The 12,046-nt window shown below is 35.5% G+C and overlaps 1 protein-coding gene across 1 annotated transcript; it reads left to right on the forward strand.

Moving 5' to 3' along the window:
* The first annotated feature begins 272 nt into the window (after positions 1–272).
* LOC114386242 lies at positions 273–1,850 on the forward strand. Its single transcript, XM_028346207.1, has 3 exons — positions 273–337; positions 1,010–1,352; positions 1,473–1,850. The coding sequence occupies exons 1-3, from the start codon at positions 273–275 to the stop codon at positions 1,848–1,850; spliced, it is 786 nt and encodes a 261-aa protein (XP_028202008.1).
* The last annotated feature ends 10,196 nt before the right edge of the window (positions 1,851–12,046 follow it).

A 12,046-nucleotide genomic window follows, 5' to 3' on the forward strand; every position in this document is an offset into this window, starting at 1 on the left:
CATTGTTGGTGCACCCATCAATTTTTTGAATGGGCAAAATTTCCCTTAGCTTAAAATTTAAAAACAAAACGTGCTGCCTTATTTCTTTTCTTCCCCCACCTTTCTGGCGTCAAGCTGCTATTTCCGTTTGTTTGCGAAACCTCTGTGGTGTCGTTGCTGTGTTTCTGGCGTCGAGGTTAGTATCCCCTATCTTCCCTCCCCTCGTAGGTTCACTGTTTAGCTAGTTTAGGAGATGATGGCTTTAGGGTAGAAGACATGGAAATTGTCTGAAAATGGCAAAGATGAAAGGTTCTGAAACTCCTGGAAGAACTTCTTTTGGTAGCTTCTCCGGAAGAAGGTTCTTCCGGTAGAACAAAAAGTTCTTTCAGACAAGCTACCGGAAGAAGTTCTTCTGGAGAAGCTACTGGAAGAAGGTTCTTCTTGAAGAATAACTTTTTCTTCCGGAAGAACCTTCTTCTGGTAGCTTGTTCGGAAGAAGGTTCTTTTGGTAGAACAATTTGTTTTTCCGGAAGAACCTTCTTCCGGTAGCTTTTCTGGAAGAAGGGTCTTCTGGTAGAAAAATGAGTTCTTCTGGAAGAACCTTCTTCCGGTAGCTTCTCCAGAAGAAGGTTCTTCCGAAAGAACTCATTGTTCTACCGAAAGAACCTTCTTCTGGAAGAAGGAATTTTCTTTTTAAAATTAGTTTTGTTTTTTTTTTAAATGAAGTTTTAATTTTTTTATAAATTAAGTTGTGTATGTTTAATGATAGAAATATTTATGCTTGCATGGTGGTATGTAAAAAAATTACTTAAATATTATATATTAGGTTAAATTTTTGTTTATATTTTTGTTTAGTGGTTGAGTGTGTAGGGTTTAGTTTAGGGTAGTCAACAATGCTTAGGATAATGTAATTAGGGTTTATAACGTAAGGCTGAAGATTTATGTAAATATATGTAGGTTTTTAATTATATGAATAGTTTATTTGACCCAAAAAAATATGTGTTCTTCATGATTTACAGATCATGGTTAGAACACGAGGTTTAGGTCGTGCTTTAGCTAGGGTTATAGGGCGAGGTAGACAGGATAAGCATGATGCAATTGATGTTGCCCGGAGACGTAGGCCTACTGCATCAGCCCGTAGGCAACATGTACATATTGTGGTTGATGAGGGTGTTCCTCAAGTGATTGAGGATGTCCTTCATATGGCTGACGATGTTCCTCAGACGAGTAAAGATGCGCCTCAGATGACTTCGGACGTAGATGCGACTGTTGCAGAGGACTTAGGTCGTGATAGTGCTAAGGGGTCACATGCTGATGAGGGATTCCCTGGTGGGCTCCATGACCCATCAGTTCTGACTTCATTTGCGAAGCATGTCGCACATGCCATTTAGACTGGACAGTTATTATAATTTGTTACTTTTTTCTTCTTGATTTTTTTGTCATTAAAATTTTTTGATATTTGTATATTTGGAATGATTTGTACTTCAATTCAGGAGTGTCTTGAGCTGAATTTGGTGTCGCACGAGAGGAAGGTGGTGTTAATTGGAAGGCCAGTGCCTGAGATTGAAGGGCTGGTTACCACCACAAGATTAAGTCCATTGATCGGGTGTTCAGTTGTAACCGACGATCCTGGACTTATATCCGTATTTATGGAGAGGTGCCACAGGGAGACCAACACCTTCCACCTTCCAGTAGGAGAGTTGACGATCACACTAGATGATGTGTTGTCGCTCCTCTATCTCTCTATCAGTGACGCCTTCCACAACTTCGAGGCTCTTTCCATGGACGAGGCAATATTTTTGTTGATGGAGTTGCTTGAGGTGTCCGGTGAGGAGGCTAGAGTCGAGACAGTACAAGCGCGCGGGACATAGGTATGCCTCTCATGGGTTCAGGATATCTATGAGATGAGATGCCAGACACGACGATGGATTGTAGCAGCTCGTGCTTATCTCCTGCAGCTGGTCGGTTGCACTTTTTTTTTTCTAACAAGAGTGCAACAAATGTTTATGTGGTGCATCTAGAGGCTTTTCGCGACCTGGGTTAGAGTGGGGGCTATGCTTGGGGAGCTACGACCCTGGTTCATATGTATGATCAGTTAGATGAAGCTTCTAGGACCACGACACGGTAGATTGGGGGGTACCTTACTTTATTACAGGTAAATTTTGTGTTTGTAATATGTTACATTGGATTATGATGTAAACATGTTTTTATGTTATGTTAACCCAGACCATGAGGACTATATGCAGCCAGACATTCTAGAGGTTCTAGTGGCATTTGATCCCCCTCGACATGCAGTGGTAAGATTATTTGTGTATTTAATGTTTGATGAATTGTTATTTATTTTAAATTTTGTAATAAATGTTTTTTATGACTGTCACATGATGATTACAAAGGCTATGAGGCGATCGCAGAAAGGTTGGAGTGTGTGCTCAATCTTAGGATGGTCACTGCAGGGACAGAGTTACATGATATCTTGCAAGATTGCCTGAGGATCGTTAGGGGGGGTGCTAGCGCAAATGGAAGTGTTAGGGATTGACAAGGATGGCGCACAGAGCATTGATGATGTTTTGTTATGTTTTGTAGTCGACATCATTTTTTGTATTTGTTACACTTTTTTGTTTAATATAGTTTACTTTTTGCACATTGTATATGACACATCGATTTCGATTTCGATTAACTGACGTTCCGATTATGATTCCGAAAATCATGACTTTCCTTCATAACAATGAGAGTAAAATTATAAATTTTTAAAAATAAGATAACTAAATGTTTATGTTTTAAAGTAAGATCAAAATTAAAAAAAAAGGATTTGGAGCCTTCAAACATGTTCAAGTACCCATGTTTGGGGTTTTTTTAAAATTATGCGCGAGTCGCTTAAGACATTCGAGGGGCGCTATTTCTCATGTTTGGACGTCAAAGAAGCCAAAAAAAATAATATCGTCAGTCAGTTCCACCGAATAACACCTCAAAAAACAAGCACAAAATTAAAAAAAAAAGATTTGGAGGCTTCAAACATGTTCAAGTACCCATGTTCTGGGGTTTTCTAAAATTATGGAGTCGTCTAAGACATTCGAGGGATGCTATTTCTCATGTTTGGACGTCAAAGAAGCAAAAAAAAAATAATATCCTTAGCCAGTTCAACCGAATAACACCTAAAAAAACAAGCACGAAATTAATAAAAAAAAGGATTTGGAGCCTTCAAACATGTTCAAGTACCCATGTCCGGGGGTTTTTTAAAATTATGCGCGAGTCGCCTAAGACATTCGAGGGGCTCTATTTCTCATGTTTGGACGTCAAAGAAGCAAAAAAATAATAATATCGTCAGCCAATTCCACCGAATAACACCTCAAAAAATAAGTACGAAATTAAAAAACAATAGGATTTGAAGCCTTCAAACATGTTCAAGTACCCATGTTCGGGGGGGTTTTTAAAATTATGCGTGAGTCACCAAAGGCATTCGAGGGGCACTATTTCTCATGTTTGTACGTCAAAGAAGCTAAACACAATAATATCGTCAGCCGGTTCCACCGAATAACACCTCAAAAAACAAGTACAAAATTAAAAAAAAAAAAAATTTGGAGCTTTCAAACATGTTCAACTACCCATGTTCGGGGGGTTTTTTAAAATTATGCGTGAGTCATCTAAGACATTCGAGGGGCACTATTTCTCATGTTGGATCGTCAAAGAAGCCAAAAAAAATCTCGTCAGTCGGTTCCACCGAATAACACCTCAAAAAACAAGCACGAAATTAAAAAAAAAAAGGATTTGGAGCCTTCAAACATGTTCAAGTACCCATGTTCGGGGGTTTCCTAAAATTATGCGCGAGTCGCCTAAGACATTCGGGGTATGCTATTTCTCATTTTTAGATGTCAAAGAAGCCAAAAAAATAATATCGTCATCCGGTTCCACCGAATAACACCTCAAAAAACAAGCACGAAATTTTAAAAAAAAGGATTTGGAGCCTTTAAACATGTTCAAGTATCCATGTTCGGGGGTTTTTTAAAATTATGTGTGACTCGTCTAAGACATTCGAGGGGTGCTATTTCTCATGTTTGGACGCCAAAGAAGCCAAAAAAAATAATATCGTCAGCCGGTTCCACCGAATAACACCTCAAAAAACAAGCACAAATTAAAAAAAAAATAGGATTTGGAGCCTTCAAACATGTTCAAGTACCCATGTTCGGGGGTTTTTTAAAATTATTCGTGAGTCGTCTAAGATATTCTAGGCGTGCTATTTCTCATGCTTGGACGTTAAAGAAGCCAAAAAAAAAATAATATCGTCTGCCGTTTTCACCGAATAACACCTCAAAAAAACAAGCACGAAATTAAGAAAATAGGATTTGGAGCCTTCAAACATGTTCAAGTACCCATGTTCGGGGGTTTTTTAAAATTATGCGCGAGTTGCCTAAGATATTCAAGGGGCACTATTTCTTATGTTTGGATGTCAAAGAAGTAAAAAAAAAATAATGTCGTCAGCCGGTTCCACCGAATAGCACCTCAAAAATCAAGCACGAAATAAAAAAAAAAGATTTGGAGCCTTCAAACATGTTCAAGTACCCATGTTCGGGGGTTTTTTAAAATTATGTGCAAGTCGCCTAAGATATTCAAGGGGTGCTATTTCTCATGTTTAGATGTCAAAGAAGCCAAAAAAATTAATATCGTCAGTCGGTTCCACCAAATAACACCTCAAAAAACAATCACAAAATTAAAAAAAAAAAAGGATTTCGAGCCTTCAAACATGTTCAAGTACCCATGTTCGGGTGTATTTTAAAATCATGCATGAGTCGTCTAAGACATTTGAGGGGTGCTATTTCTCATGTTTGGACGTCAAAGAAGCAAAAAAAAAATAATATCATCAGCCGGTTCCACCGAATAACACCTCAAAAAACAAGTATGAAATTAAAAAAATAGGATTTGGAGCCTTCAAACATGTTCAAGTACCCATGTTCTGGGGTTTTTAAAATTATGCACAAGTTGCCTAAGATATTCGAGGGGTGCTATTTCTCATGTTTGGACATCAAAGAAGCCAAAAAAAATAATATCGTCAGCCGGTTCCACTGAATAACACCTCAAAAAACAGGCACAAAATTAAAAAAAAAAGGATTTGGAGCCTTCAAACATGTTCAAGTACCCATGTTTGGGGGTTTTATAAAATTATGCCCGAGTCGCCTAAGACATTCAAGGGGTTCTATTTCTTATGTTTGGACGTCAAAGAAGCAAAAAAAATAATATCGTCAGCCGGTTCCACCGAATAACACACCACAAAATTAAAAAAAAAAAGATTTCCACCCTTCAAAGTATGCCTAAGGTCTGAAGGTGGAACAATTAAAATAAATTATATTTGGACCATTCAAACAACACATTCAATTTTACTATGGAATTTAAACACGCTGTAAATAAACAGATAAAAGTTATGTGAAAAACAAAAAAAGAAATGTTGCATTCAGTCGTTTAGCGACGTGGCATCCACATCATCTTCAAACTCCATACCATGTTTAGTAAAAAGAGCTAAAATTTTTATTGGCCCATATTTTTTCCAGTAGTTAGATTGTACTAACACCTTCAGCACTTCATCTTTGGTTTTCAGATCATTAATTTCATATTTTATAACTTTATCTTAATACTCAAAACTTCCTGGTTGCCAAAAAAACAATCATCTTACCGCTTGTGATTCGTGAATTCCATGAGGGGGAATCCCTTTAGGTGCAACTTACTTTATCAAATCCTTCAGTTCATCGAGGGTACATCCTGAACGAATTTCAATTTTTTTTCCTGTGAACGCGCATCCTACAAATTTGTTCTGGGGTGGTATGTTCCATCTCCCGTTGTAATACAAGAGCACGTCATGAGTAGGGGTTGTAGTGCGTTCAAGTAAGTTTATTACTTCACCTGGTGTTCTTCCAACGGTGCATAATAACTCAATCGGACCAACACACGAAAATTGATCATTACACATTAACATTGTGTTGACATCGTCATCATTTATCAATTGCATACATTGAAAGCGAATTTGGTTACCTGTATGGGTGAATGACTGGCGGTAGTGAATTTCATCCAAAAATTGTTTGTCGGTTAGCTGAAGGGTATTGTGCATTCTGGTTTTTAGGCTTGCAAAATCACAACTGTTTGGTACTCGAATGGCCACCGGAGTGGAAGTTTGGAAGTAAACCCCACTATCATTGTGAATAATTGATCCATTTGGAAAAATGAAACCCAACCTTGAGTTGACAATCGTCTGACTGCTAGTTTTTCCTAAAAATGCCATACTTTGTGTATCAATTGGAAGAGTATGTGAAAGCAAGATAATGTGTAATTTTTTAGCGTTTGTCGTGTCTCATATATATACATGGTTCTCACCGACAGATTGCTTCACTTTTTTTTACAAAAGAACACGCGTGAACATGTTTCGTGTTTATGTTTCCTACTAAACCAATGTCGTGCATCAAAATGTGTTGTCAAGTCAGTCAATGTCGTGTCACGCTCAAACTTTAATACGCATGCATATCATTATGTGTTGTCAATTATGACAATGATGTATCGTACATGCGTAATTGATTTTGGTTTCACCAACTAATTTTTTTCTTAACGCAACGAGTACTTAATAATTATCCTTTAATGGCTTACAAAAAATTATATCGCATAATGAATACAATTAGATAAACAATGCATGTTCAGTCTTCATTTAGGTTGACATAGTCTCTTTTGAATGACATCAAGCTTGTGTACTGTTGCATTCTACTAATATATGAAGTTGGCCACTGCTTTGCCTGAGAATAACAATTGGTTGACCGCAACAACGCTAGAGGCGGTAAAGGACAACGGTCTTTCAAATAAACCTGTTGTGCATGAACAAACATTATTAACTCAAATGAACCAGGGAAGTGATTGCATAATTCTTAGACTAACTACCTTCAATGTACCTGAACAAAATGATTTCCAAACACGTGATCGACACATATCATGCGGTGCATAGAAGAATCGGGTGGTGGTTGACTTCTAAGAGAAAAAAAATGTCATGCTTTGTTGTCGGGACAACGACACAAGGATTACGTTATACCGTGATGCAATGACATATCCCATCTCCTTTATATCCATCCACTTGTCCACACTAACCTGAATCAAGAAAGCATACACATCTAAGTTATTTAAAGTTTGTTCTTAAAAAAAACCTAAAAACATACCTTGGAAAAACCATCAACAAGTAGGGACAACCTTAATTGTTTAAATCTCTTTGTGCCATCGAAGAGGTTGGTGTAGTCATGCAACCATCTGCCAAGTTCTTTAATCAATTCGTTGCGCACCAACGACCAAGAATCTTCCCCCATACCTAATAAAGCGGCAATGGACCGATATCCACAGTTACCGTCCGCTTTCACATCCACAACGTTGTGAATGAAACCCTGTATAAATGGCGCAAATTGATCCAACATCAGGATGATCCTTGTTGGTTTCGGCAGTTCAGAAGATGATGCACTACGTTTCACTGAAGAGTTGCTGCTTTGAACAGAATGAAAAGCATCAACATACTCCTAGTAAGACGGATCACGCTTTGTGGATCTTTGACTTCTTTTCATCGGTTTCTTCGGTGCACCTTTAGTGTTGACCTTTGACGGAGGAGGGCACATAGAGTTATGATCAGGGTATGCAATATCTCGAAGTTTACTCTTGAGAGTTAGTTTGCCACACACATCAAGTTCCTCAAATCTTTTAGATATGGTCTTAATCTCTTCCTTGATGCTGACTTCGACCTCACATAACCCTTGGTCTGAAAAGCAAAGTTTCCTCCAGAACATATGGACTGAATCCACTGGGATGCTGCCAGCAGTATACCTAGAAAGCTCACATGCACAAGGAAGACCGAGTGTGCTTCTCATCACACAACCACAAGAAAAGGGATCGTTACCGAGATAATGTAGACGCTCAACCTCGGTAGCAATGTCATTTAAAGCGTTCCTTGAAACCATTCCAACAAGCCTCTTGTATAAGGTTTTTTTAAATACATGTCCAGCCACATGCGTATTGGTTTCAAAGGATGCTTTAATTTCAACGTGTTGCAGCGTGATCATGTTGTTCATGGCATCCCAAACACTACATAGGTCTTCAAGGCTATTTTGTAATACTCTTTTTAGAGCCCAATGAGCTTATTCAACCCTACATTTAAAATACACAACAAACATGAAAAATATACAACAATTAAATACCATTTATTAATAATCCTTACTAGAAAAAAAATAAGATTTTAATACTTGTTTGTTGTTGTGTTGCCTAAGTGCATGACCTTATTCGTCTAGGCTGTAATAAATTTTTCCTTGTGGGGGATAATCCATGTGTCATTAACATAGTCAACGAACATTGGCCAAGGTGAACAAGTAATTTGAAATTTCTGAAGGGACTTAGTGAATTGTTGTTCGGACGGACAATCAACCAAAGTACCTCAGTTATCAATCACATAGTCCCAAGCATTTTTTTGACCGATTAAAAATTTGCACTTCGCCTTGACATTCTTATCGATGTGAAACCTGCACAACAAGTTTGTATACTCCGGGAACACAATTTTCACTGCATTCATCAGTACTAGGTCTCTGTTAGTGATAATAACAACAGGGAGACGATCGTTTCTTAAAAATAGACCTTGAAACCGTTCCAAAGCCCATACAATATTATTAACACGCTCACCCTCTAGATATGCAAACCCAGCAGAGAATGTCATCGCCGTTGGTGTCACCCCAACAAAGTCAAGTAGTGGTTGTCTGTACCTGTTTGTTTTGCAAGTACTATCTATAAAAAAACCCCAGATGACATGCATTGCATAACTTTATTGCATCTGGGTGACACCAAAACAGATCACGCACCACAACTTCATCCTTCAATCTATGCCAATGAATGTATTAATCACGTTCGAGAAGCTTCATCAGATGTTGCATTTCAGTATCAGCTCCTCTTATTGAAGAACGATATGCACTTCTTGCATTGTAAATTTGCTTGATCATGGTGCAACTGTTGGCATTGTGCTCTTTTAACATTAGCAAGATGTTTTTTGGTTTCACCATCGACTTTGTCATATCAGCAATAATTTTCTTTTCATCCTTAGTCAATCGCCCAGCGTGTAGATGTCCAACTAAGGACTTGGCCAATTCATGATTGTGAATCCCACAGATCAACTTCACCATCCAACCTTCCCCTCCATGCACTGGTTTCCCACGAAGCCTGAAGAGATAACCACATTCCCTACTCTTAGTGTCTCTTCTAACGAAATCTTTATTCCTACACTTGTACATATCACTCCTTTCACACCCAATCAACACAAATGAACTTCTTCCTCTGCTACCAGTATCTATGTCAGACCTCATAATCACTGCAACAAATCTGTTTTCATGGGCAACTATTCGAGCCCACTGCAAAACATCATCTCGAGTACCAAAGACCTACAACACAACTCCGACATATTACTTTTTATATGAAACATATGTTCAACCAAATGACTCAAACTAATGAACATGATTACCTGACAGGTATTGAAAGCATTCGAACAATCAACATGTGGTTCATTCACACCACATTCTTCTTCATTATCATAATCCATATAAACTTCTTGTGACATCGTATAGTCATACTTCCATTGATATTCGTCCATCTTAACGACATATTATTAAATTATGCATCATACACAAGTAATACAAAAGTTAAAACTAAATTAAAACTAAATTATTTACTTTAACCAAAGTTAACACTATAACTAACAACTAATAAAACATTTTACTATTACAACAAAATACAATTATTTTACCTAAATCATTTAATATTATACCTAATTAAACCAATTATCCACAATTTCAAAAATATGAAATACAAATATTATAAATTATAATATTCATATATATTAATTTTTTCACAAATTTAAAAACACAATTCCAAAAAAATTAAAAAAATACAGTTTCCGAAAGAAGTTTTTCGGAAAACTTCTTCTAGAAACTACTTCCGGAAGAAGTTTTTACTGAATCACCTCCCTCAACCTTTTACTGCTTCTTCTGTAACAGATGAACACAAAAAAAAACCATAAAATGCGTACCTCCGACGGAATAAGAAGAGCAACTACGACAGAAACCACCAATATTTAACCTTCACCGAACAGCTACTTCAAACAAACTTGCAAAAACCACCAAAACTTGCAAAAACCACCCAGCACAGGACGAAAGTGAAAGTGAAACAAAGGAAGCGTAAAACCGGAAGCAGGCGCAGTGAAAGTGTGAAACAAAGGTCATTAAATATGCATTAAATATTTTTTAATTCGAGTTATTATTATAAAATTTAATGCATATTTAATTCACGTTGTTATAAAATAAATAATTTGTTTAATATATATTAAATTTTGTAATACAAATAAAATATTGTGATAGTAAATCTTTTTTATTTTTAAAAAATATATGGATTACATAATTTATATGATTTAAATTAAATTCAATTGTCACAAAATTTATTATTCAAATTTACATGCACATTAAATATACATTAGAAATGTTAGTGATAATTATGTATATTAATAATTTATGTATACTAATATTATTTATTTTATAATGTAATTGATTTATTAACTTAGTTGGTTAGAGCGTTGTGATAATAGCCTCAAAATGATGGGTTCAAGTCTTGGCCATTAATTTTTTAAGAAAAATTTTCTAATAAAAAACACACCTTCCGGGAGAAGGTTGTTCTTCTGAGAGTTCATACGGAAGAATGAACAGATTGACACAAGGATAATTTTTCCCATTCATCTAATTATTGGGTGCACCTAGCATGTCTCGAGAGGTAGGGGTAATTTTGTCCGTTCATGTCTTTGGAAGTGCATAAAGTAAAAATCTTAGTTTTTTTGTCTGCTCTGATTAAACGGAAAAAATGTCTTTGGACCCAAAAAACAACCGTAAAAGTTGTCCGCGCATAATAAACTTTGTTGATAAATTTGATTTGTGATTTGACCGAAAAAGTTTATTTGGGAAACGATCAATGTATTCTATGTTTGTGTCATGAAATAATGAATATTCTTTTTTGTTTGTTTGTTTGAATGCCATAAAATGAATATTCTGTTTTTGGTTAGAGGAAAAAATCATGAAATGGTGATTGCATTTCATGTCATATTTTATAGAACAAAGAATAGTCATTCCTTTAAAGAGTTGGAATTCTCATGTACATGCAATAAGATTTAACTTTTTTTTCTTAAAATTTTCTCACCTACTCTGTATAATGAACTTATTATCTTTTTTTCTTTTTTACAAACAACTTTCTATCTTTTATTAATGTTATCTTTTTAAATCTTAATTTTTTTTTATATAAATCTTAATTTTATTTTTAACCGACAATACATGTCACTCGGTTGAGTTTAATATACTCATACAAATGTTAAAAAGAAATAAAATTATGTGAATATGTAAAAGAATATTATTAAGAACAATCACATAAATTTGCATATATATATTGATTCCTTATTTTTATTTTTGTTTTGAATTTCTACTTAATTAATATTCCATAAAATTGATATACCACACTGAAAATTCACATGACAAAGGCGGTAGAAGTGGGCCTAAGACGAAAAGGACTTAACAACGATCCCCATTTTCTGGAGGACAAATTCTACTTGGCCAATTCAAGCTAAAATGTTTCTTTTCGTTGCCATATAAGAAGTCTAAAAAGAAAACGTGTTAGATTTTGTTTTCATTGGTGTTTGGTGGACACAACAATTCTACAAAAGAAAACAAAAGATGAAGGACACAACCAATCAGGATCTGATGTTTTAAATTATGGTTATGTTGAACTAAATATTTTGATTAGTTTTTAATTTTGTTAGTGGTTGTTATTTCACTGTTTGATAAATAATTTTTTTAGTAGTTTTTAATGTTTTTAAAATGCTACTTGAAGTAGTATTTTATAAAATGTTAACTTCTAACTTTTTAAGTTTTCTTTCATTTTTATCTTCAATGCATTTATTCAATTTTCTTATTATATTTTTAAATAAATCATGATTTTATCATTTTTATGTCATTTATACTTTTTAACTATTTTAACGAATAATTTTACT

The sequence above is a fragment of the Glycine soja genome, chromosome 15 (assembly GCF_004193775.1).
Source record: "Glycine soja cultivar W05 chromosome 15, ASM419377v2, whole genome shotgun sequence".
In the NCBI taxonomy this organism is placed as follows: Eukaryota; Viridiplantae; Streptophyta; class Magnoliopsida; order Fabales; family Fabaceae; genus Glycine; species Glycine soja.

Coding starts and splice junctions, on each gene's coding strand:
- LOC114386242 (XM_028346207.1), top strand. CDS start 273: ATGGCAAAGATGAAAGGTTCTGAAACTCCTGGAAGAACTTCTTTTGGT. Junction 338..1,009: donor GGTAGCTTCTCCGGAAGAAG/GTTCTTCCGGTA, acceptor GATCATGGTTAG/AACACGAGGTTTAGGTCGTG. Junction 1,353..1,472: donor TGACTTCATTTGCGAAGCAT/GTCGCACATGCC, acceptor ACTTCAATTCAG/GAGTGTCTTGAGCTGAATTT.